The sequence below is a fragment of the Diabrotica virgifera genome, chromosome 2 (assembly GCF_917563875.1).
Source record: "Diabrotica virgifera virgifera chromosome 2, PGI_DIABVI_V3a".
NCBI classification, from domain to species: domain Eukaryota; kingdom Metazoa; phylum Arthropoda; class Insecta; order Coleoptera; family Chrysomelidae; genus Diabrotica; species Diabrotica virgifera.
This window is the reverse complement of record NC_065444.1, coordinates 3,880,568-3,907,354: the sequence shown is the minus strand read 5'-3', so window position 1 is coordinate 3,907,354 and position 26,787 is coordinate 3,880,568. Positions and strand designations below refer to the sequence as shown.

The 26,787-nt window shown below is 32.0% G+C and overlaps 1 protein-coding gene across 4 annotated transcripts in view; it reads right to left on the bottom strand.

Annotated features, from left to right (window-relative positions):
* LOC114330138 (uncharacterized) overlaps positions 1-26,787 on the bottom strand; it is a 164,703-nt gene that overhangs the window by 8,734 nt on the left and 129,182 nt on the right. For 3 of the 4 annotated variants that reach the window (XR_007696348.1, XR_007696349.1, XM_050643325.1), the window contains exons 5-6: positions 16,017-16,114; positions 7,350-7,515 (exon numbers count right to left, since the gene is read on the bottom strand). Coding sequence is in view for 2 of the 4 variants with exons in the window: in XM_050643325.1 (XP_050499282.1) it covers positions 7,350-7,515; positions 16,017-16,114 (264 nt within the window). In the remaining 2 variants the exon portion in view is untranslated. Of the gene's footprint in view, positions 1-7,147; positions 7,314-7,349; positions 7,516-16,016; positions 16,115-26,787 lie in introns of all 4 variants that reach the window. The other variant, XM_050643326.1, reaches the window with a different exon arrangement.

Here is a 26,787-nt window from a genome sequence, read left to right as displayed (position 1 = left end):
AATGTCTAAGGCTTGTTCCGAAAACTCTCAAGTTAGACTTTTTTTTGGAAATTTAAATGAAATCCCTACCTTTTTTAAAAATTCGCCACAACGAGTGGCAGTTTTAGATAAAATCGTCCAAAAGAAAATTCCTCATGGCGCTCCAACTCGCTGGAACTTCAATATTCGAACTGTTAATGTTGTGTTTGAACATCGATCTTCTTTTATCGAATGTATGGAAGAAATAGAAGAATCGTTTGATAAGGCAGCTGTCTGTAGTTCAGCGTCTTCCATTCGAAGAATACTAGTGGATAAAAATTTTGTTTTTTGGTTAACATTTTTCCATCGCATAATGCCACAAGTAGACGTTTTGTATAATGCCCTTCAAAAGACTAAAACGGATCCTTTGGAAATCAATAAAAAGGTGAAAGATTTCGAAAGATACATGAATTCAGTTAGAAATTCAATAGATGATACCATTGACCAAGGTTCTAGTTTATGCGTTGAACCATTACCAACTAAAAGGTTACGGAAGGATAACAGTCCAGTAGATCATCGGAGAGCATCTATCGAAGTTTGTGATATAATCATAAATTGTGCAAATGATAGATTTGCTTTTAAAAATCACCTACTTGCAACTTCATTGCTTTATCCTGAGCAATTTGATAATTATTGTGCTAATTTCCCAGATGATAATTTAAGCCTGACTTGCGCGTCATATCCAAATTTAGATAGGGAGCGCTTGAAGACTGAATTATCTGTTATTTATTTTAGAAGAGATTGTAGAGACATTAATGGGGCAATACCTTTTTTAAAGTTTTTAATTGAAAATAATTTAACAGAGCCTTTTCAAGAAACTGTAAAACTGCTTCAAATTCTAATTACAGTGCCCATGAGTACGGCAGAAGCTGAAAGGTGCTTTTCGAGTTTAAAACGGATTAAAACATTCTTGAGAAATTCCATGACTGAAGACCGACTTGTAGCATTAACCATGTTGTCAGTAGAAAAAACACTTATAAAAGAAATACCAAACTTTAATGAAAAAGTTATAGACAAGTTTGCTTTAAAAAAAAATCGACGAATCGAGCTTATTTATAAAAAAAAAATAATATATTTGGCTCTGTGTGTAGTTAGTTCGTAAGACCCTATAATGCAATTATTGTTGTGGCGATTTTGTTTGTAGTGTTTTTTCGTTTGCATTCCTTAGTTTCGCGTATTTATCGATAAAATTCTACTAAAAACATAAACTATAAAACAATTACTAGTGTGCCATAATGTACCATTGCTATTTTTGATATAATTGGATTTATCTTCAATTTGAAAAGAAGAAAATCGGTAAGTTGTTTATTATTTTTTAATAGATATATAATGAATAAATATATGGTGTAAAATATCAAACTAAAAGCCTCGTTGTAAAATACAACGATTAAAAGATATTGAATTAAAAAAAACCAAAAAATACTGCAGAACTACCAAATTTTTGAGTCACCAGCCGCCACTGATTGGCATTCCATAGGTTAATTATGTTATATCAGCGATTTTTTGTATTTTCTGAGTTATTTCTTTATTTTTAGATTTTTAGTCTCTTTTTATATAAAAAACAGTTGTATTTAGAACTTCTTAGCGATGTATTAGTATAATATTTATGGATTACCGTCGAAGGCCGATATGATCAACAAAAAAAGGAGATGTATTTGGTGATATTTCTAGTGACTTTCTTGGATGTAAATCTGTATTTGTAGTTTACTCCTCTTGGTTTAAAAACAAAGCTTAATATTAATACAGTGTGTCCACGATTGGGGTGCCCAAGAGGAAAAACTTTTTTATTTTTAATTTTAGCGAAAAATTTCATTCTTGATAAAAAGTTTTGCTTATTCTAAAACCCCATAAAACGAAATAAAATTCAAGTTTTACAAATCCTGCTTAATTTTGTAATCAATTTTATGTAAATCCCTATAAATTTTTGCACCAATTTCGAAATCGTAACAATAATCTAGTGTTGCCAAGCCACAATGTAGCTTAGTAACTGTCAATTTCAATAAATAATTTGCGAACTGTCACTTTTTTTCGGCAATGTTAGGCGTTAAAAAAAATTTATCTTGTGATCTATTTTATTGTTAAAATTATTGGATTAATAATTATTTAATTATCAAATAATTGGATGTTTCAAGGAGAACGACAAAGTTTGGTTTCACAATCCAACGAAACGAAAGGGTTGATCTCCTAAGTTATTATTGTTACAATTTCGAACTTAGTGCAAAAATTTATAGGGATTTACATAAAATTGACTACAAAATTAAGCATGATTTGAAAGACTTAAATTTTATTTCGTTTTATGGGGTTTTAGAACAAGCAAAACTTTTTATCAAGAATTACATTTTTCGCTAAAATTGAAAATATAAAAGTTTTTCCTCTCGGGCACCCCAACCGTGGACACACTGTATATCTACGTCATATGTCTTTGGTTTATACCATTGGTATTACCACAGAAGCGAAACTCAGGCCGAAAACGGTAACATAATGTTCATGCTCATGCGTCACGTGAACCGTAGTAACGTCTAAGAACCGTGGTCACGTGCAACCTCACTTTTGCGACTGTCAGTGACAGTTGTTTTTAGTTAAATTTTATATTTATATATGTTTTATTAATTTTTCTAGTTAAATTTTATATTTCATATTTACTTTATAACTATTTGTCAAAAATATTACCTAATTTGGAATGGTCTATTCCTTAGACATTACCTAACCATATCGACAATGTGTGGACAGAGTAGAAAAATAAATTAAATGAAAGAAACCTTATCTTGAGACACCCTGTAGGGAGGACAAAGTACAAGGGTGGGTGTACATATATCGAAATCATGTGATAGCCTTAAGGCCCGTTTTCACGCTACGTTTTCTTGTACGTTTTGTGGGTCATACAAAACGTACGACAAAACGTACGTTTTGTCAATAAGCGGATTTAATTTTTTCGATTCGACAAAACGTAAGTTTTGCTGTTTTCACGCTACGTCTTATTGTACGTTTTGTGTGATAGGACGAATCCTATACATTTTCAGATACGACAAAACGTACGTTTTGCTGTTTACATGCCACATTTTATTGTATAGGATTTGTCCTATCACACAAAACGTACAATAAGACGTAGCGTGAAAACGAGCCTTTTATGATTGGTGAACGTTCTGTTTCTCTAATTTCCCTGATATCTTTAAAAACAAGGAAAATAGACGGTTTGACAAAGCTATTATAAGTAATTTAAACATCAGGCATGCTAGAGTTACTTTCATTACTGTATTTTTTATTATTAAATAACCAATATTTATACAATTATAATTAAAATGGTTTATTTCTGTAGGTGTCACTTTCTACGGTTAATTATTATGTACAGTGTTAAAAGAAAATGTAGTAGATACAGTCATGCATTTTAAAGTTATTAGAAAAGAAATCAAATATTTATTTATTTCAGATAAATACACTGTTTGTTCCGTTGGAATTTGTAAGCAATTAAAAAGTTTTTATCTGATTTCTACTTTACTTTATTTGGTGTCAATTAATCAAAAATGTTTTGATTTAATACGAGGACAGGTCAAGAAGTTGCAGGGCTTTTGAATTGCGCGCTAAAATTGCAATGCATTTTTTAGCGTGACTCAGCGTATAAATCAAAGATCTAGGCGAGAGATGTTGCCCAAGGGGAAGAAAAGTGAGTTCCCACCCATACTGGGGGACAGATAACATATATAAGCCATAAGAAGAAATTACAACGAATTAAGAAGAAAAGTCAGCGAAGAGAGGAAAAAGAACCGATTAGTAGAAGAGGAGGCCGAAAGACTAAAGCCTTAAAGAAAGAACTAACTAAAGAAATGCTCAGCGAAAAGATAAGGTTCTGGAAAGAACTATGCAAAAGCCAGGAAAATAGCATCTGGGTGGACGCATAGAAGATTGCAGCAGAAGAACCAAAGGAAACCCATAATGCATGAGCATCTGTCTAGTGTTCTAGTTTATGAACGGATAGAAAATGTATTTTGGTTGAGCATACAATATATTTTACATACATACATACAGACAACATTTTATAGAAAGCAATATCAAAAAACTACCCAGGAAAGATAGTAAGGATAGCTTTTGAATTGCATAATATAAGTTCCAAGCTCCAGGAGAGGATGGAAATGGTTGGGCCATCCTCTGCGGAAACCGGACACGGACATAACAAAACAAGTATTGGAATTCCAACCTCTAGGAAAATGAAAACAGGGGAGGCCAATAAATACATGGAAGAAAACCATAATTATTAAAGAAGCAGAAAACGTCGGCCCAACCTGAAAAGAAGTCAGAGAAAAAGCACAAGATTGGCAAAAATAAAGAGTGAGAGTAGATTCCCTATGCTCCAGTGGGAACGAACAGGATAAGTAAGTTCCAAGTTGGAAAAACAAATGTCATATTTTTTCGATCTTTTCATTTAAAAATCAATTAATATTAATAATAAATGTTATTTACAGGTAGGTACATATCAGATGAAAAAAATTACTCTTTGTACAAACATGTCAAAAGCTTTAAAAAGCAGAGAAGCAAAACAGTTTTGTATGGTGTTTTGAATGAAGTTCAGTATGTAATTATGTATTACTATAATTATTACAAACAATGGGGCGAGTAGAAGCTACCGAAACAAATATAGGTTTTTATAAAACTTACTGCAAATGAAATATGTAGGTATATATTTAGTATAAGTAAAAAAGTACGGTCAAATTTGTAGGTTTTGATAGTTGTGCTTTAAGCTATAGTACGGCGGCTGGTTGTTCTGGTAATTAACTATGTAATTAAAAATATTTATTTTTTATTTAGGTATATACCGTTAAAGAAGGACATATCGCATGTGTTAAAATGAATTTTGACAATTTTTTATTTACATTTAATCTTATAGGGTCCCTCCCTCTTCCGCATGCTTTACATTATTTTTGTTAAATCAAAAATTACTTTTCAATCTACCAACAAACTTCTAAATCACATTCAAAAATTTTTTCAACGAACTTTTAAATCACATTTCGCTTTCCTCTAATTTTGCCTTTGCTTAATAAGTGGAAATAATTATTTTTTTGCCCTCTCATTATATATGTCTTAAGTTTTCCAGTTTTCGCCTTTTCATAATTAACATTATCTTTGCTTTATTTGCTATCCTTCTACTTACTTCCACATTTGACATTCTTTGAATTCATCATATTTGTAGGATTCTTCTGTAACACCAAAATTCAAAGGTAGATAACTTATTCAGATAAACTTGCTTTAGTGTCCACGCCTCTAGTTCTAACCTTATATCGCGAAAGAGAAGAAATTAAACTTAAAAAGAAACTTATTACCCTGCCGGACACTTCTCTATATTTTGATATCTCAGGTCTTCTGGTTGTCAACTCTTACCTTGACAGTTTGATTCCAATATAGATTAGATATAATTTTCATATGATTGTCAATATTTTTGCTTTTTAATATACCTACATTCTTTTTATGTTGAACCTTTTCAAAGTCTACAAAATATAAGTACATGTCCTGATTTATGTCCAAGCATCTCTGGGCCAGCACATTCAAGCCAAATAAAGCATCTCTTGCGCCCATTCCATCTCTTGTTTTGTTGAACATTAATGTTCTTCATTCTTGCAAAACTCATTGGCTTTTTTCCTTTTAAATTCGTGCTGTTTCTTTCCTTCCTATCTTTCAGATGATTAAAAATGATTGTACTGAATAATTAGCGAAAATTCGGCACATATTCTTAATTAGTGTGAAATGAAAAAGATAGAAAATGAAGTTCTAATACACTAACTAAGCATCAAAATTACCGCACCACCTTAAAAATGGGACATTTTTGATGTCTCGTTTTTCCTAAACGTGTTGTCCGATTTGAGTGATTTTTTTAGTATATTATAGCTTTATTCTTCAAGAATATCGAAATATCGATGTAATAATATTATTGCTAAAGAGGTAAGTGTCATTGTATACCGGGTGTAACAATGATAGTGTGCTTTTTCCTCAAAGTTTGCAACACCCTGTGGAATATTCTAGCGTATATAAAATATTGAAATTAAAACTTAACTGTAGCCTTAGGCTTTCTTAACATTTTGCTTTTTGATTCATTCGCTTATGTTGGATAATAAAAAAAGTTAGGTACTTTAACAACTAGCAATGTTATTCATCAATACAGGATGTTTCTAAATATGTGCGACAAACTTTAAGGGGTAATTCTGCATGAAAAAATAATAACCGTTTACTTTATAAATATATGTCCGCAAATGCTTTGTTTGCGAGATATGGGATGTTAAATTTTTTCTGACAAACTGTTAGTAGTAGTTATTGCGCATTTTTTGACATACAATTAAAAATTTTATATTCACCATTGGCGTGCATACGGGTATAAACATTTTAGATACATCCCGTATGCACGCCAATGGTGAATATAAAATTCTTAATAGTATGTCAAAAAATGAGCAATAACTACCTCTTAAAACCTACCAAATTTCATTTGCATATCTCAACCGGTTTTAGAGCAATATATAAATCGTCAGTCTGTACGATCTAAACTAAACAAAGCATTCATTTGTGGACATATGTTTATAAAGCAAACGGTCATTATTTTTCATGCAGAATTACCCCTTTAAAGTTTGTCGCACTTATTTAGAAACATTTGCTAGTTGTAAAAGTACCTAACTTTTTTATTATCCAACATAAGCGAATTAATCAAAAAGCAAAATGTTAAAAAAAGCCTAAGGCTACTTTAAGGAAAAACACACTATCATTGTTACACCCGGTATACAATGACACTTACCTCTTTAACAATAATATTATTAGATCGATATTCTTGAAGAATAAAGCCATAATATTACTAAAAAAATCACTCAAATTGGACAACAGGTTTAAGAAATACGAGATATCAAAAATGTTCAATTTTTAAGGTGGTGCGTTAATTTTGATGCTCAGTGTAGATTTTCTTGTACTGGTCCGATTTGGCCCACTAGGAATTTCACATAGTCTCAAATCTGAAGAAATGTATGGCTAAAAAACGGGCATGCATTTCGAATATTGAATTTATAATGTATGGAATGACATTTAATTTTGAAGATTTTTGTGTCGGTAGCTTCTAATAGTTGGTAAATAGAAATAGGTTTCCCCATCCACATTAAGTTACCAGGCATTAAGTACTGCATGTTGATAGCCTCCTCGCGCTCCCGCTCCCCTCGCAGGCACATGGCTGCTCCGGAAAACAAAATGGCCGCCACCAGCGACCACCCTACACCAACCCATGCTACCATGTAGCTCCACTCGTAGTTGACTCGGGTGTTGTCGCGCAATACCTAGAATTTGAAAAAAAGATATACTTTAAAACCAACCTGGCATCAGGTACTGAATATTGTTGAGGTCTTCTTTCTCTTTCTCGTTACCCATGCAGCACGACGCGAAGAAGAAGAGCAGCGACGCGCCCAAGGAGCTGAAGACTCCGAGCCAGCTCAGGATGAAACTCCATTCGTACGTCACGTCTGTGTTTTCTTGGAGTATCTGTATTTGAAAAGTAAAACAAACATTGATGGGGCAGGGATATTGTCTAGTTAAAGCAACATCTACGTATCAAATAAAGTATCGAAAGCAATTTGAAGTGCGAGATGCTTAAATAAACTATTGAGACACTATCGTTTTTACGTGTTTAGTACTGTCTCTCAAATTGTGTCACCTACTGATGGCTTTTTACCTATTTTAATAATTCGCTGAGTTCTAATATTGCAGCATAATTAAACAGCTGGGAAAAATCATTAACTGCTACGTGTGTTGGCTTATTCGTGAAGCAAAAAGCTCAATTTTTAGGAGGTCAAAAAAATTTAAGGCTAGGGCCAAGAAATCCAATAAGTACAAATTGTTGTGGTATACATATAGACCAGAGCGCATCTGTAAAAATATTAGTAATAATAATATCGTATGGTATTTTTGCCGGGAAGATCCTTTCGGATAGTTCCAGCGCCAATTACATCTTTAACCCTGTTTCAAGTAACTAGTGTCGATGTACACTAGCCCAGGGGGACCGACGGCTTAACGTACTCTCCGAGGCACGGTGAGACGGCTCGTGTCATTATTGGAAATGAAAATGGTTTGTCTTTGGCAGGGATCGAACCCACGTCTACTGGCGTATGAGGCCAGCGTTTATGCCGTTACCCACGGCCGCTCACAGATATTAGTATGTAGGTACTTACATTTGGATGTTGAGAGATGACTCATATTTTTTTGCAGAAATTGCTTGAAAATAACTCATATAATAATATTTGAGTTATCCTCCTACTCAAAAAGGTCCGGAACATTGTTTAAATAATCAAAATGTCAAAAAATGAAGGAAAAATTCGATTTTTTTCTTCGTTTTTTGATTATAACTTTAAAAGTATTCATTTCCGAGAAAAGTGGCATTGACATAAAAGTTGCGTAATTAAATTTCCTACAATATAGCATTGGTTAAAAATTTTAAAAAATGTCACCTTTGTTGCAAAATAGCAATAATTGCGAGAAAACCATAAAAAACAAGTATTTGTATTTTACGTTTTTCAACTATTTATGCTACACTTAGGCCCTTAACATTTCACGCAGAAAAACTATATGATATAATATAACAATACTATAAATTTCATTAAGATCGGCTTAATAGATTTTGCAAAATAAATTTTGCAATCCAGCTTTCGCAAAAAAAATTAATTTTTTTACAATGGTGCAGGACTGAAATTGAAGCAGACAGCAAATTGAATTTTTTTACATATAGAATAATACTTTACCTTTCATTTGCAATTTGCAAAACTAAAATCGGTTAACTACCACGACGTCAGGAATTTTTTTAAATAAACATTAATTTTTGGAGCTACGCGCAGAACAGCGGATACGTTTGCTCTGATTGGGCATTCCAATGACCTTTGATAATGATTGATACATTTTAATTTTTAGTACATTTCAATATAAATAAATAAATTTGTTTATTGCAAAATAAAAACACATACTCTGTCCTTTAAAATAACACTTTTTTTAGCAAAAACTTTCTTTGTTCGGGCAAGCAGTCGAGTGCGGGGAAGACACTTTCCGCATGAGTTAGGAACAATATTTTTTCTAGGGCCGTATGTTTGGAAAAAAAGCCACAAAAAATAGAGTTATATCAATTTTTATTTAGAAGTGAAAATACACAAAGTAATTCTTTGACAAGGTTGTCAAAACCAAACTTTCAATATAATTAGTTAGCATGACGACGATCTTGGTTTCCATGACGATGATTCAAAACGACTGTCGATTTGACTTTCGAATATTATGTCAAAATAATTTTATTTCATCGAATTATCAGTAGTAATTGCACAAGAGCTCTAAAATTCTATATTAATTTTAGAGATCGAGTGCAATTTGTTGCGATTATTTCATGAATAAAACTGTTCAAAACCAAAATTTTATAATTTTTAAAACATTAATTGTCATTAATGTCACTGAATGTATTTTTTCGTAGCAACGAAGGGCATCTGACGTAAAATACTTGACGACGGGAAATTATCAAAAATTATCGATTTAATTTAGATTTCTGTAGCTTTCTATTGGTCAGAATCTCCTATGAATGAAATAATCGCGCTAATTTCATTAAAACATAAACACAATAAGATAAATTTGAAATAAATTAGTAAATAATATCTAAATATTAGTTTATTGCATGTATTATAATGCCATATTACACGGTATTTTACTTTCCCGCACGCCGTGCGGGAAAATTTACTTTCACGCCCGCCGTGCGGGAAAGTGCAACTTTCGGAAACGAAATGCGTGCGTGAAAGTGGCTCTTTTAACACGGCCGTAGAAAAATGATTTTTTTTTTGCCAAAGCTGGATTGTAAAATTCATTTTGCAAAATCTATTGAACCGATCTTAATGAAATTTACAGTATTGTTACATTATATCATATGGTTTTTCTGGGTAAAATCTGGGTAAATTGTTGAAAAACGTAAAATGCGAATACTTGTTTTTTATGGTTTTTTCGCAATTATTGCTATTTTGCAACAAAGGTGACAATTTTTAAAACTTTTAACCAATCTTATATTGTAGACAATTTAACTATGCATCTTTTATTTCAGTGCAACTTTTCTCTAAAGTGAATATTTTTAATGTTATAATCAAAAAAACGAAGAAAAAAATCGAATTTTTCCTTCATTTTTTGACATTTTGATTATTTAAGCAGTGTTCCGGACTTTTTTGAGTGGGAGGATACCTCAATTATTATTATGAGTTAACTCCAAGCAATTTCTGCAAAAAATAAGTCACCTCTCAACGTCCATCTCAAAACAGATGCGCCCTGGACTAATAGAACTATCTTCACTTGAATTTTTATGCAATTGAGATTGTCAGGAAATAGTACTATCAACCTACAATAAATGATATAAAATGAGATTTTTGAAAAACTTGCTATTTTTAAACAGCGCAGCGGTACCTACGAATAATACTACCTAGACTAGATGGATTTTAATTTACAAATACTCCTTTGAAAGGCATTTAAAAACTCGTTAACTTGCCGGTTTCTACATGTTTTTTTTCTTGTTTAGTTAAATTTTGACAACTTGTTGAAAATAATCAAATTGTTTAAGTTTTCTTTTTGTTCATTTTTTTTTCGTTTTGACATTATAACAAGAAAAATGACACATTGTGCGCTAAAATCGATTCACTGGTCATAAAAAGGGCAATTTTTCACCCTTTCCAGAGGCTTACCTCAGGCCCAGGGTCAAAACAGCTATAGGCTCCTTTTTTAAGGTACAATAATATACACAAATTTGGTAAAGTTCGGCTCATCGGTGAATCGACTCCGTAAAAATATTGCTAATGTGTATATAATATACTAAACTTTTGATCCCAGAGGAAAAAATCAAGTGGTGTAATATCTGGAGATCTTGGGGGACAATCAAATATTTGCAGATTGGTCGATATCACGGCCAGATGGATAATGTCACTAGTATGATATGCCAATGCCAAAAAATCACAATTTAAAAATAAAAATCGATCTCTTTCGGGACTTGTCTCCAAAATCCCATTCTCGAAAAAATGAATTTATTCCGTAATTTTACCCCTCACTGGTATATAAACATATTTGCATATTATAACTAGTTACTTTTAATAATACCAATACAAAATACTTTAATATTGATGCTGCTTTACATAATTTGAAATGGCTAGGTACTAGGCTATTGATTATATTCAAAATAAGATAGCTAAAAGGAACTACAACGTTAACGGGGTTTTATTATTTCATATGGTCAATGGACATCTATATATCAAAAAACCGCGGAGTGCTACCATTTAAAGGGGTGCGTTTTGGAGAAATGGGTGAATTAGTCCCTGGGCACAGGTTACATTAGGGTGAGTTCTATGCACTTTTGGTACAAACATATCTACATAAAAATTGTTTTTGGTCAAATTTCCTATCTAAATATCACTTTTTAAAGTCAACGATACTTTTTTTATAAAAATATATTCAAAAGAAAAAGCACAAAGAAACCCAAAAGAAAGAAATATTGTTTTTTGTGCCATAACTTTTGTCCACGAGGATATAGGTATTGACATTGCTTTGCAGAAAAAAATCCTACATACTTCTTCTTTAAAATATTGTTTAGTAGAGGTAATTAGGATTTATAGTTTTCGAAATATGATTTTTCAAAATTCGCCACTCACAGCAATTTTGGGCAATTTTCCTTGTTATTTCGCAAATATTGTTCTGTAACTTTTTTCTACGTAACTTTAGGTATATGTAATGGTACACGTAATAGGAATAGAAATCAATTACCTTTAAAATGGTCTACTGCATAACGTTGTACGACTTTTTTTAAAGAGATTATGGTTTTTCAAAGTTTTATAATTTTAACGATTTTTTAAAATATAATAAAAAAAAATAAAATAATATTATTATTTAATATTATATATAGTATATATAATATAATATTATATAATACCTAATATAAAAAACATATTATTTTTTATATTTTTTGCGATTATTTTTTAAATTTCTCATTATAACTTTTTTTTCTTGTACATGAATATACTATATTGCTCTATAAAGAGGGCTTATTTTCTGTTCTTGAAAATGGTGTATCATCTATATTTAAATTATGGAAACCGAGTGATTCTTTGATATTTTTTTACCTGTATTATTTAAAATTATTTCTTTTACAAAAATTACATAAACATTAGTCTTAGAAAACATGCCTTTAGTTAAAATTATTTAAACGTTGACATTTAAAAAATTTTCAAAATCAAAGTCCATCTCTTCGTTAGTATTAGCTTCATTATCTTCCTCTGACACCTCAGTTATCTTAGAGTTCCCACAATCAGTACCCATGCACATGCACTCTTTGCAGAATATTGAACAACTAATTCCTATATTCCTACAGCCGCAGTTTTTTGTACATCCTTTGGTACATTTACATGCTATTTTTTCAAGAAAAAGCTTGTGGTGCAGGAGCTTTGACAGTAAATATTGGAATTAATCCATATTTTGAAGTTTTCTCGGCCGAGTCAAGTGGATCCAAAGTATTACCTATAAAAAATAAGATTCAATCATAACACATAATCACATAAAAAGTTATAATGAGAAATTTAAAAAATAATCCTAAAATCAAAAATCGCTGCAAGTACTTAATTATCTTATTCAAAAATAATCCTAGAATTTTTGATAATACACCATTTCAAAGCAAACAGAATAAGCTTTCTTTTTTATTATATAATATATACCTAAATGTAGAAAAAAAAAAGTTATAATGAAAAATTTAAAAAATAATCGTAAAAAATATAAAAACTCGTTAAAAGTAAAAAGTATAAAATCTTGAAAAAGATAACCTCTTTAAAAGAAGTCGTACAACATTATACAGTAGAATATTTTAAAGGTAATTGATTTTTATTTCTCTTACATGTACCATTGCATATGCCTAAAGTTGCGTAAAAAAAGTTACAGAACAATATTTGCGAAATAACAAGGAAAATTGCCCAAAATTGCTGTGAGTGGCGAACTTTGAAAAATCATATTTCGAAAACTGTAAATCCTAATGACCTCTACCAAACATCATTTTAAAGAGAAAATATGTAAGTTTTTTTTCTGTAAAGCAATGTCTATACCTATATCCCCGTGGACAAAAGTTATGGGACAAAAAACTAAATTTCTTTCTTTTGGGTTTCTTTGTGATTTTTCTTTTGAATATATTTTTGTAAAAAAAAGTATCTTCGACTTTAAAAAGTTATATTTAGATAGAAAGTTTAACGAGGAACAAATTTTACGTAGACGTGTTTGTACCAAAAGTGCATAGAACTCACTCTAATGTAACCTGTGCCCAGGGACTAATTCACCCATTTCTCAAAAACGCACCCCTTTAAATGGTAGCACTCCGCGGTTTTTTCATATATAGAGATTCATTGACCATATGAAATAATAAAACCCCGTTAACGTTGTAGTTCCTTTCCATAGTACATAATCAATAGCCTATACTATTAGCTCACCACTTCCTCTAATCTTAATAGTTCATGTAAAACAATAGATACATTATTTTAAGGTTAAAATATGCTAATTCGCAAAATAACTGAGTGTATGCAAAAATTATCAGACAATTTACACTTAAACTTTCACTTAAAAAAAGTTGTGATTAGAATTATGTGGGCAAGGTTGCGAAACAATGGAAAATTAAATCTTGTGTAGGAAAATATGGTGTTGTCTAATAACTTTTATGGCATTCTGACTGAAAAACGTAAAAACGGAGATGAGTGTTATTTAATATACTCCTACGATAGTTTTGTTGATGTATGTTTGACACAGATAGTAAAAACTTAACTATTTTTAAATGTGTTTGTCCACTAATAACCCTGCGTGGTTGATAGTCCAAGTAATGAAGCTAAAATAGGACAAAACCTCGCAATTTTTACAGAATAGATCGATTTGCTTGAAAATTTGAGAATAAGTACCTAGTAGATAGTCCAAGGATCAAAATCTATATGAGGCCGAAAGGAGCTTTTACCATGGGAGTGGTTGCCACCCCATCTCGGTGGTGTAAATTTTTTATTTTATTTTGACCGCAAAAGGTGGTAAAAACATTCATTCTAAGCAAAAAACGTTGTATACATGTTTTTGATAAAATTAATAGTTTTCGATTTATTCGCTATCGAAAGTGTTAGTTTTATATCGAAAAAATCAATCTTTTTAATCAGTTTTCTTCTAATAACTCAAAAGTTTTCGTTTTATCAAAACAACTTTCTTAACAAAAATGTACCTTTTGAAAAAATAAACAAAACAGTTTTTTTTTAATTTTCTTTAAGACCAATAGTAATCGAGCTCTACTTTATTATATTTTAACTCTTCTTCGTCAAATGCTAAATATTGTAGTTTCAAACTCAAAAGACGGGAAAACTGTGCATTTTTCGAGGATAACTTGTTCAAACTAATTTAAAGTATTTAAAAATATCTATCTACAGAAATAAAAAAAGTCTCTAGCTCAAAAATTAAGTGACTTATGAAAATAATGTCAGTCAATATTTTTTTCAGCGAAAAAGTGATCGGAAACTTCTCCCTACGTACCACCCTAATTAAAATTAGTCATTGACCTTATTTGGTGTTCTATATTATATTTATGTATTATTAATAGGTTCTAGAGGTTTGAGCGATTTAGAATGATTAGTTTTAAAAAAAATGGAGTTAAAAGCGAATAACGAATTTTTGTAAATTGGTAAAAAATGCCCTTTTCTTCAGAATAGAAAGATTAGCATCAGAGATACGAAAAAATATGTAAATCGAAAATTGTAGCTTATTTCATTCCCAAGACCGGGGTCAGCAAAAATTTTTTCTATGACAAAAACTGAGTGAGCTATTGACAATTCAAACTTGTAATAACATGCAAAAACCACCTTTACCAACCCTTTTACAGTCACCTCTTTTTGCGACTTGGGATTTTAAAAGGATTTAATATTAATATCTTTATAGATCTTGTAGAGACCTACAAAATTCTTTTTTACCAAACTTTCTAGGATAAAAAATAAAAAAGTTACGGTTAAAAAATCAATATATTTTTTTGAAAAAAAAAGGAGAAATCCAGTTGGAAGCTTAATAATGTAAGTTAGGGGTGTTTTTACTCATTGGCGTTATTCATACTTCTATATTTATGTATTAGTAATAGATTTCAGAACTTTGACTGGCTTAGAATAATTAGTTGTAAAAAAACTGGAGTTAAAAGCTAATAACGAATTTTTGTAGTTTGGTAAAAAATGCCATTTTCTTCAGAATAGAAAGATTAGCATCATAGATACGAAAAAATGTTTAAATATGAAATTGTAGGTTTTTTAAATCCCAAGAACTTGGTTTGAAAAGAATTTTTCTACGGCAAGAATTGAGTGAATCGTAAATGAGTATAATATCGAAAAACATTGATTTTTTCAATATAAAACTAACACTTTCGATAGCGAATAAATCGAAAAATATTAATTTTTTCAAAAAAATGTATAGAACATTTTTTGCTTAAAATTAATGTTTTTATCAACTTTTGCGGTCAAAATATAATAAAAAATTTCCACCCCCAAGGTGGTGTGGCAACCACCCCCATGGTAAAAGCGCCTTTCGGCATCATATAGACTTTGATCCTTGGACTGTCCACTATAATATTCTCAAATTTTCAAGCAAATCGATCCATTCTGTAAAAATTGCGAGCTGAAACGCTTCGGTTCCTGGACTATGATGTGGATTGTATGTTTCTAAATAAAAAAAGATGTTTGTGTTTTTTCATAACATTTTAGATGTTGTATTTTGTTTTTTTGCATAGGCTAAAACGAAAACGGCGCAGATAATTTAACTGTTTACAAGGCGAAACATTGTACTTCATTCTGCATCAATTATTTGTAAGTAAACAATTAAAACAATTAAAACTGTTACAACGCAAAACATACTCAGGCATCAGAAAAAGTTAAACCTTCTCTAGAATATCGATAATGTCTCAATAGTTTGGTTGTATTAAGTGCAAATACCAAGAAAAATATACTTACAGTATTCCACTGTTGGTAAAATTCTTCACCTACTTGTTTTTCTTTTTCGTAATATTCCACTCCGTGCCATAGACCCATAGCACCAGCACTCAACAAACCTGAAAAAAATTAATAACAAATTAATATAGGTAAAAACTGTATACAGGGCTTGCAAAAAAAGGAAAATCCAAATTTAATTCAAACTATCTCAGCAAATAAAGCCTTATTCGAAAAAAAAAATCGAACACGATGGAATTTATTTATTTATCCTATGCAATCAAGCCTGGGGCCTCAGCATCAAGAGATTAGGAAGGAGGAGAAATAGAGGAGTAATAACTCTGTAAAAAAGTAGGGTTCATCTGACACATTATGATAGGAACCTGTGAGATCCCCTGCCTAGGGTTTAGGCGAAGATGCTGCCTTGCAGTTTGGCGTTAGATCGTCAAGGGCTAAAGAAAGAAAACCTGTTGGCGTCCCACGTTACTATGAAATAATAAATATTTACTTTTTGATATAAATTCGGTTGGACCATTCCGACGGAGCTTGTCCCCTCGAGTATCGAGGGTAAACACCAGTGTTAGCGGTAGAAAATTTAGTAAGTTGGTTAATTCATACATTGATAAACATTCCAACACAACTTCGTTAGATCACTCCATAGTAAAATATCCACTAGGTTGAGACGAAGAGTCAGAATAGAAGTCGAAAACTAGCAATGCAAAGGTTTTTACGAATAGGAATATGGAATATTCAAGGGTTGGCAACTGGGTTGACTTTATTATTTCTTGCCAGTATATTAATGTCAAGTTTATGTTAACATTTCATTCTGATAGGTTTGGTTAACCATTTTTTGAAGATGATATTTTCGTCGAATTTGTCTACTTATTTTGCTATTGATTTATAGAATTTGTTTTTTATTATGTGTATATAGCTTCTGCAATATTTGTCCACTTTATTCTATGTGAAACTTTTGAATGAATGACACAGTAGTTTCACTTTTTCCTCAACATTACTGAATTGGTTACATAAAGAAACCGTGTATTAGCTTATTTCGCACATCGTTGACGTTGAAATACCACAATATTACACTACAGTAGGCTAGTCATTTTCACCTATCGCATCGAAGTTGATTAATAGGAAAGCCAATAGCGCTAATTATTATTCATTCACGTCTTCGTCTTCCTTCGTTGAATTCCTAATAAAGAATTGACCAACTGTATTCAACTGTAGCCACGGTCGACGAACCAAAAATTCAACTTATTACTGTAAATTCTTGTCAAGGTCGGCCGTATACACTTTTTTCGAAGGATATTTTTTATGTGGGAAGGATTGTTCCCACAATCACAAACGTTTAGAGAACAAAGGGAAGAATCGCTTAGAGGAACTAGGGGAAAGTAGAAGAAAGTACAAAAATATTTTGATCTGAGGAAATAAAGAAAGTAAATAATTGCTTTAGAAGGTTGGAGTTTGCCGTGTCCAAGCTCTATCCATAAAAAAGGCGACAAAAAGAAATGTAAAAATTACAGAGGGATATTACAGAGAATTACAGAGTTATTAGCTCGTTGGGGTTGGGAGGTTGTGTGATCGATTAATAAAAGAACGAATCGAAAATCAATATGAGGAAATAGAAGATCAGACTGGATTCGGTGTGTTCGTTGACTTGGAGAAGGACTATCATACAGGACCCTTAAAAAGTTTGCTTGAAATGTTAACGAAGGCAGGCCTAAGTAATGAATTCATCAACGCTGTAGCTAACAATGATATCAATGCAAAAAGTGCCTTTAAAATGAAGAATACAATTACATATTTCATACTATGTAATTTCCTATCGCAAAAAGCTTAAGACAAGGATATTTTTTGTCCCCAACCCTATTCAAAATCAAACAAGTACATAACAAACCTTTTCTTCGCAGACGATCAAGTTATTATGACAAACGATGATGAAAACATGGATTATATGATCCAAAAGTTAACCGAAAAATACGAACATTGGGGACTCACAATCAACATAAACAAAACGAAATATCTTAGAATAAAGGACAAAGAAAGAGACACACAACTCTCGATAAGAGATGTAAAAAAAGGCGAAGAATTTAAATACCTAGAGACAGTGATAGCGAAGGAAGGAACGTCAAGAGGGGATATCCAGCAGAAAATACAATGGTTTTTTGTTCTACAATCAACTTTTAGGGTCCTACGCCTATTAGAAGCCTATCTAGACATAAGTGATTAACGAAGCCTAGACGCTAAAAATATTGATGTTAGCCAAACAATAAAACGAGATTAAAATTGTATAAAATATAATTGTCTCCATTTTTGTATTAGGTAGGGGAGCAAAGTATACTAAATGCGCAGTCACTCGAGCGCTTTGGGGACCTATTGGGTTGTGAAGAGTAGGTCGTAAACCCAAATAAAAAAATATGAAAAAAAAAATTTAAGAAACGCTTTTCTTTAGTTACGAGTGACTAAAATTAAAAATATAAAAAAATCAACTTAAAAGCTAAAAATAAAAAAAATTGAAAAAATCTAACACATTCGTCAAAGAAAAGTACATCGAATAAACAGTTTTCGCCCCACGCTTTTCTTTAACGAATGTGTTAGATTTTTTCAATTTTTTTTATTTTTAGCTTTTAAGTTGATTTTTTTATATTTTTAATTTTAGTCACTCGTAACTAAAGAAAAGCGTTTCTTAAAATTTTTTTTTTCATATTTTTTTAATTTTTACTTTTTAGTCTTACACTTTTTAAACATTAAAATATATCGTCATGTTTATTAAAATATGTATACAGTCGGAAAAATAAAAGAATACCCATGAATGAACATACAAAACACGCTGTAATTTCCTGTCACCTTGTCACAAAAAAATTGCCCAGCGCAAGTACATGTAAAAATAATTATTACATGTACTTGCGCTGGCCAATTTTTTGTGTGACACGGTGACAGGAAAATACAGCATGTTTTACATGTTCGTTCATGGGTATTCGTTCATTTTTCCTACTGTAGGTAAAACATATTATGATGTACCTACTAACATGAAAAGTAGTTGGAATCGGCAAAAAATCTGAAACTTTATTATTTATTTATGAAGCATAACGTAAACAATTAACGAAAAAAGTGAAATTATGTATACCTAGTTCATATCATTAGCTATAATTTTGTAAAAGTTTCAAGTTTTTACATTGTAAAAAACAAGAGATTTTAAGCATTTTCCATTAAAATAGTTTTTTTTATTTAAACAATTAATAAACATAAAAAATTTATTTTTTATTGACTATTCGTGTATTGTTCCCATAAATGCATATATCTGCAAATTTTCATTCATTTGCATTGGAGAAAAGGCAGTCAAATTAACGTCTAAAGATTTGACGCAAACTATTGAACTAAATAAAAGCGTTTAAAAAAGTTAAGTAAAGTTTCCCATTTCAGTGGGGACTTGTCCATTTTAAATTTAATTTTCCATTTCCAACAATCGTTTTTTTAGATTATAGCGCCATCTATCCATAATTCGAAAAAATGTTTCGAATAAAAGTTACTTATTTTTACGCAAGGAATCCAAATCTGCAATAAAAAAAATGGGGCTCTCATTTAAGATTTTAAAGTAACTCCCCACCCCACCTCCGTGGGGGTCGTGCTTGGTGTCATTCGATAGATTTTTCAAAAATATTGAATACGTGTATTTTTCAGTTTTTCGATCTGATGTTCATTTCGCGAAATATCGCGGGATTCGTATTTAAAATATTAAATTTACCCCCCACCCCTCTCCGTGGGAAATCGTGTTTGGCATCATTCGATAGAGTTTTGAAAAATATTGAGAACGTATTTTTTAGTTTTTCGATCTGTCATTCATTTCATGAAATATTCGCTTAATTCTTGTGAAACTTTGGATCTCACCCATTTCCTTACGCCCCGCTCAAATCGTCAGATTTTTTAAATATACACTGTTTTGCATGTACTTAACTTACCTTATATTAATCTGACGATTTCGAGTATTTCTAAGGATATATTTTTTTTCGGCCCCCTTTAACGAACTCCCCTGCATTAAGAACCAATATATGGTAAAGATACGTTTTCAGGGTACAAGGTTTCTCACCACGTAATAATCTGACGTGTTCGAGTAACTGCAAAAATCCCCGCTTGGGCCCCTATTCATGTCGTAAAGTTAATAGTAAACAAGATAATTCAATAAAATCATACTTCGTCACTATTTGCTTCTCAACTCGGGAAATATCGACCCCACGAAAAACTTTGAAAAAAATTAATTGTAGGAAATCGCATTTGCAACAATTTCAATATTATACCATTTTTGTCGAAAAGTTGAAAATGGCGGAGATATTGAGCAACAACGGTTCTCCTTTAAAATCAAGATGGCGACTAACGCAAAGCCAGAATAGGGTTTTTCATCGATTGTCATTTGTTTCGAGCTTCTGTCAGATGTTGTATAATCTGTGTATAATATTAATATACACGGATTATACTACATATGACAGAAGCTCGAAACAAATGACTGTGAATGAAAATCCCTATTCAGTCGCCAAAGGATAGAAAAATTTGGCATCTAGACTGGAGTATAATATTATATGGAGCGTGATATGGAGTACAGTAGAACCTCAATTTTATCCGTCAGGGCAACGGACCAAGGGTATGACGGATAATCGAAAAGACGGTTAACAGAACATTAAAAAAAAATTAAAAATTCACAGTACAATTCTCAAATTTCATTTGTTTGGTTTGTTTGACAATATAAGAGGGATTTGTGTTCGTACAATCGAATCAATTTAAAATATTCTGAAATCTTTGTTTGTTTTACTATTGCTTCACATTTTGCGACGGCTGAATTTCTTAATCGGCACAAGATCATGCAATCTACTTTATTGGCTTCTTCTTGTTGAGAATACCACTCGATGAATTATTGCATATGCGATGCAGCTTCTCTAGATTATTTACGCAAATCTTTATCAGTTACAATAGATACATCAACATAGCTACAGTCAAATTCCAAGTCTGTGTCAGCTTCTGAATCCGTTTGGTCCGCCTTTGTTGCCATTTCAAAAAATAAAAACAATAAAAAAAATAATAAAATAAAAAAAAAAAATAATAAAAAAACAAAAATAAAAAAGAATAGAAAAAAAAAGAAGTAAAAAAAAGTGTTTCGCACAAATTAAAATATATATTAAAAAAACACAGTAAAATAATTAATAAAAAAAAACAAAATAAAAAAAAGCTACACAATGTACCAATGTATCTATAAAAATAAAATTGTAGAATGTACTTATGTTATAAGAAATTTATGACTATGAATCTGCAATCAATCAGAAACAAGTCTGGTTAATTCGCTCTGCCAAAGCTATTTTTCAAAAAAAAAAAAACGATTTCTTTATTTGTCAGCAATGAATAGCCGTTTGTATCACAAATCAAATTAACTTTTTTTTTTAAATTTTTTTACATTCAAATTTTAGCTTATGTAGTCAATATAACTTCTGTATGTACGCTGACGGTTAACAGAGGTGACGGTTAATGGAGAGACGGATAATCGAGGTTCCACTGTATATTCTATCTATTTCTACACATAATCTTTTTGGTTTCTGACACTGTCATTTGATTTATTCCAAATATATCTTGATAGTGACTGTATACTGCCGTACAACTCCGCCACTGATGTTTATTGAGTAAGTAAAAAAATGACGGAAAGGTTTCATCGCATTATAATTAGTTTTTACAGTAATTATGGGTTAGAGGACTTTGCATGTGCCGTAAAAGGAGTGGAACTGTGAAATACAGATCTCGGCTCCGGTCTAAATAATATTACTTATAAGTTAGTTACGAATATTCACTAATGCTAATATTGAGTGTAACTAACAATCGAAAAGCGATGAATCATTGATATGATGAAAGAAGTTCGTAATCTCGTTGTTATAGTTAACAGTTAACGATGTAAATTATACAGTAGCATATTTTAACCATTGAGAGAATGTTTGAATGCATGTCATAAAAAATCAATTAAAAAATACCATAGTATGAGCATATCATGCAAAAAATATTCTCCAATTAACACTATGGGTATAATTTGATATCAAATAAAAATAGACGGTTTCGTTTTGATTCAATTCGAGTCAGTTACCATCCTCTGACACGTATTTCTAGGTTTACCCGTTATCAAAGAGGCTTTGTAAGAAGATTTAACTGAACCAAAACGCATAATTTGATTTCTTAGCAGTTATGGGTTATCAATTATTGTGTTATCAACAAGTTCTCGAACGCTCCTGGCAAGCAAACAAGCAAGCTATAGTACTTAACCCAGCCTGTGATACTTACACACCTCTGAGAATGACATTTGGGTACTACAATTCATTGGGGAAGGGGGATTAGCTCGTTTAATCAGGAACCACTTTACCCTGCCCCAATGCTCCAGACCGTTCTCCACCTCCTGATAGCAAGCTGATGCGCTAAAGCGGCTTCAAATCAGCAGAATGCTTGTCATGTGCCTATCCTTTTCAGTTTTTCTGATAAGCCCTTTACATATGGTATTGTTGTCATCTTTGAGTACCTTTTTGTGAGTGTTTATTGATTGATTGTGGTGTTTTGTTGTTTCGTTTCTTCAATCTTGTGCAATTCCTTGTTTATGAATGATAATGGGTAGTCATTTTTAGTAAAAACTGTTGTTAGGTTTTTTATTATTGAAATGAATTTTCATTAGAGCAGGTGCTTCGGACTCTATTATATAGGGATTTGATAATCCTTTTTATGGTGTTTACGTTGTGGTTGGAGTGGTAATTTAAATAGCTGTTAGTAGGTTTGTTCCGACTCGATACAACACCGTTGTTGAATCGTTACGCGCATGCGCAATAACGAATAATTATGCGGAGTAGCACATTTTTCGTTACTGCGCATACTCGTAACTATTCAAGAACGGTTTTGTATCGAGTTGGAACAAACCTAGTAAGTGTGGGTTGGTTTTCTATAGATTTTTGTTGCATATCCTATTCATGCATTGTGAAAAATTGCTATGACAATCTGTGAATTAAAGGTAACTGATTTAAGAAAGGAATGCGAACATAGAGAATTGAACTCTGTTGGAAAAAAGGCTGAACTAATACAGCGACTAAAGGACGGCTTAAAAAAGGCTTTGATCCAGAAACTCATGTGTTTGAAGACAAGAATTCTGCTGTGATTTCGATGATCACATATTTGGAAAATAAAGTTACTGGTGATATCTCCAAAATTTCGACGGACATTGTGTCTCTAGATAGCAAATTTTCTAACGAGATTTGTTCTCTGGAAAGCAAAGTCTAACAGAGAGTTCACCATAAGACAGGTCTCAATATCTCACTTCGGCCCAGTATCAGTCTTCATTATGTTTGACCATGCACATTTGATAATAATTTTGCCACAATGTAAGGTGTGTCAAAGTATTTTTTACAATGGAAACAATCAAGTATCGTGCAGTGATTGAATTTTTATTTTTGTAATGTTCAAGCAAAGGAAATTTATGAACGAATGTTGAAAGTGTATAAGTACTCTTTGCGTTCAATTAGTACAGTAAAAAGATGGGTTGCTGAATTTAAACGTGGTCTTATACGCCCTGAAGATGGTCTACGTCAACGACGTCCAAAAAACAGTAACAACACCAGAAATCGTCGAAAAAAATATAGAATGTTATCGGAAAATTGTCGAGTGACTGAAAGAGATTTAGTAGAAGCCCTACGTATCTCATTGGACGGTGTAAACAATATTTTGACTGAAGTACTAGAAAGCTGTGTACACAATGGGTGCCGCATTCGCTAACAACGGAACAAAAACACATTCGAATGCAACTTTTTCAGCAACATTTAGAGCGTTTTCGAAAGGATAAAGTAGATTTTGTGCGTCGATGCATCATTATGGATGAAACTTGTGTCTATCACCATGATCCTGAATAAAAGCAAGAGGCTAAAGAGTGATCTGAACCTGGTTTTTCGGAGCCGAAATGAGTTCGCGTCCACAAATCGGCTAAGAAGATGTAGCATCAGTTTTTTTATATGTGAGATATTATTGTAACCTTTTAGACCAGCTGAAGGAAAAAATTCGTAAAAAGAAAGCCGATTTGCAAAAGAAAAAATAATTTTCCAACAGGACAGTGCACCGTGTCATATGAGAATTTGAACAATGGCTAAAATCCATGAATTAAACAATTAAAGTTCGAATTGTTGGAGCATCCACTGTATTCATCAGATTTGGCTCCTAGCGACTTCCATCTGTTTTACTTAATACCTCAAAAAATCATGCGTGTAAAGCGTTTTTCATCAAATTTTGAAGTCATAATAGCCGTGGAAACTTATTTTGCAGATGCTTACAGATTCTCATTTCAGGGATGGAATTTATAAATTGGAATCTCCTCGGAAGAAATGTATTGATATTTAGGGAGACTATACTATATACTGAATACTTAAAGTGTATTTCAAATCATAAACTTGTGTTTTTCGTATCGAACCGCTACACTTATTGAACAGCCTTAAAACGCAAAAATGACTATGGCCTGATTTTTTGTTCGGTAGGTACTGTATATATTTATCTGCTTTCATAAGAAGACAATACGAATATGTTTTTACGTTATTTATATTATTTTTAATGATCTCGCACGCTCTCGATGTAGGTGAAGCAGAAATAGAATGAGAATGATGAAAGTAAAGTACTTTTTCTCGTGCTCGTCCGTGAAAGAGTGAACACAAAAACTAGGCAAGTGACAAATTAAATAATAAATCGAGTCAGTCACTTTCTAACAATTCTTTACCTCGTTATTAACAAGTTTATTGAAGGATATAATTTGCGGCAGCGCTTTTTCCTTTTGCATAAGAATAAATGTGTGGCTTTTGTACGTGTCACTCGGAATTGTCGCCGGTGAAAAGATATATTTATGTAGAAATTTATGATTTATTACGGATGTGTCACTGTTGCAAGCTTTCCTGTCAACCTAGAATTGCTAATATGAAGAATTGCTTAGTATATTAACTACTGGTCTTAGTTTTACCAATCATAACCACATATAATAAATAATAATAATAAAAATATATTATTCTCATAAAAATGAAGTTGTAGGGTTCAAAAGCCGCAGTTAGAGCAGATGAAGAACTGACTCCCTATTTGACATCAATGTGAGAGTGAGACAGGGAGACGCACTATTAACCATGTCGCTCAACCTATTTCTTGAGGCAGTCATAAAAAAAAACCAACGTAACCGACCATATAAATACTAAAACAGTACAAATTACTGCATATGCAGACGATGCAGATATCATTAGTAGCAGCAAGCAACGACTAATGGAAGCGTTCAAAGAAATTGATCCTGGCGAGCATGAAAAAGGGGGCTTAAAATAAACGAAACAAAAACGAAGTACATGATTGCCAAAAAACACCCGACAATGAAAATAATATCGCAATAGAAAACTATACCATTGAACGTGTGGATGCCTTCACATACCTAGCCACAGAAATCAATCAGAACCAGAACAATTCCGTAAGTAGAGAAATTATTGCACTTATTTCCAGTGGGAATCGTACATTAGGGTGGAACGAAAAATTCAAAGTCATTATTTTTTATGGCGCTAGTGCGAAAAAATTGTGTTTTGATGTAGATAGATAGATAGATAGATTTATTTAACTACTTTACAAAAAAAATTGTTTGTAGCAAGTCAAAATTACAAAGTCAAAATAAGGAATATAAAAATTACAAGGTATATAAAATCACAAGGTATATAAAACAGAAATATAAAACACAACTTATAAATATGTATCACAGACAAGAATATAGATTAACAAAAAATATTTTGTGTCACGGTAAGCATTTCAGTAGATGTTCTGCAATGAGTCATATATTCTTCCGAGCAATAAAAGCAATGTTTCAACAGATACCTTTTTATTACTTTTTTGAAACTGTTACAGCTTAGCTGTTTAATATCTTTTGGTAAAATATTGTAGTAGTTATAATTAAGACAATTTTTATCTGAAAGACGCAATCTAGAGCGATTTGTTCGTAAATAGTGAGAGTATCGCGTATTGTGAACGTGAACATCAGACTGCTTTGGGACCTTTTTCTGTGAATTTCAGTCAGAACTTGATATATCAACAGAGTAGGTAGCGGCATAATTTTTAATTTGATGAAGAGAGGTCGGCAATGTTCCAGATAACTAACCCCTGCTAAAATCCGGATAGCTTTCTTTTGCATCCTGAAAATTTGAAGAGCATTTGTTGAATTGCCCCATAAGATTAATCCATAGCTTAGGTGTGAGTGAAATAAAGAAAAATATGTCACCTTCAATGTCTCAAAGTTGACAACCCTTGCTAGTTGACGAATAAGAAACAATGAACTAGACAGCTTCGCCTTTACTTGTGAAATATGAGCCGACCAGTTCAATCGATTGTCTATGGTTATTCCTAATAGTTTAGCAGTGTCTTTGTCATCTGGATCGCCATGTAAACCACTTGCAGATATAATCAAGTCCTGCGTTTTTTCAGTATTGAGTTTTAGTTTGTTCGCAGCAAACCATGTGCTAGATTTATCAGAGACTTCCTCGTAAGCCATTTTTAAATCCTCATTTTTATTACCTGATATTATGTATGTCGTATCATCCGCAAATTGTACTGATTTGTACGGAGATATGAAATGAGGCAAATCGTTGACATATATAATGAATAAAAGAGGTCCCAAGACCGAACCTTGTGGGACTCCATGTTTTACGGGTCGAAAATCGGAGAGATAACCTTTAGACACTACAGCCTGGTGTCTACCACATAGGTACGAAGAGATAAGCTTAAGAGGGAT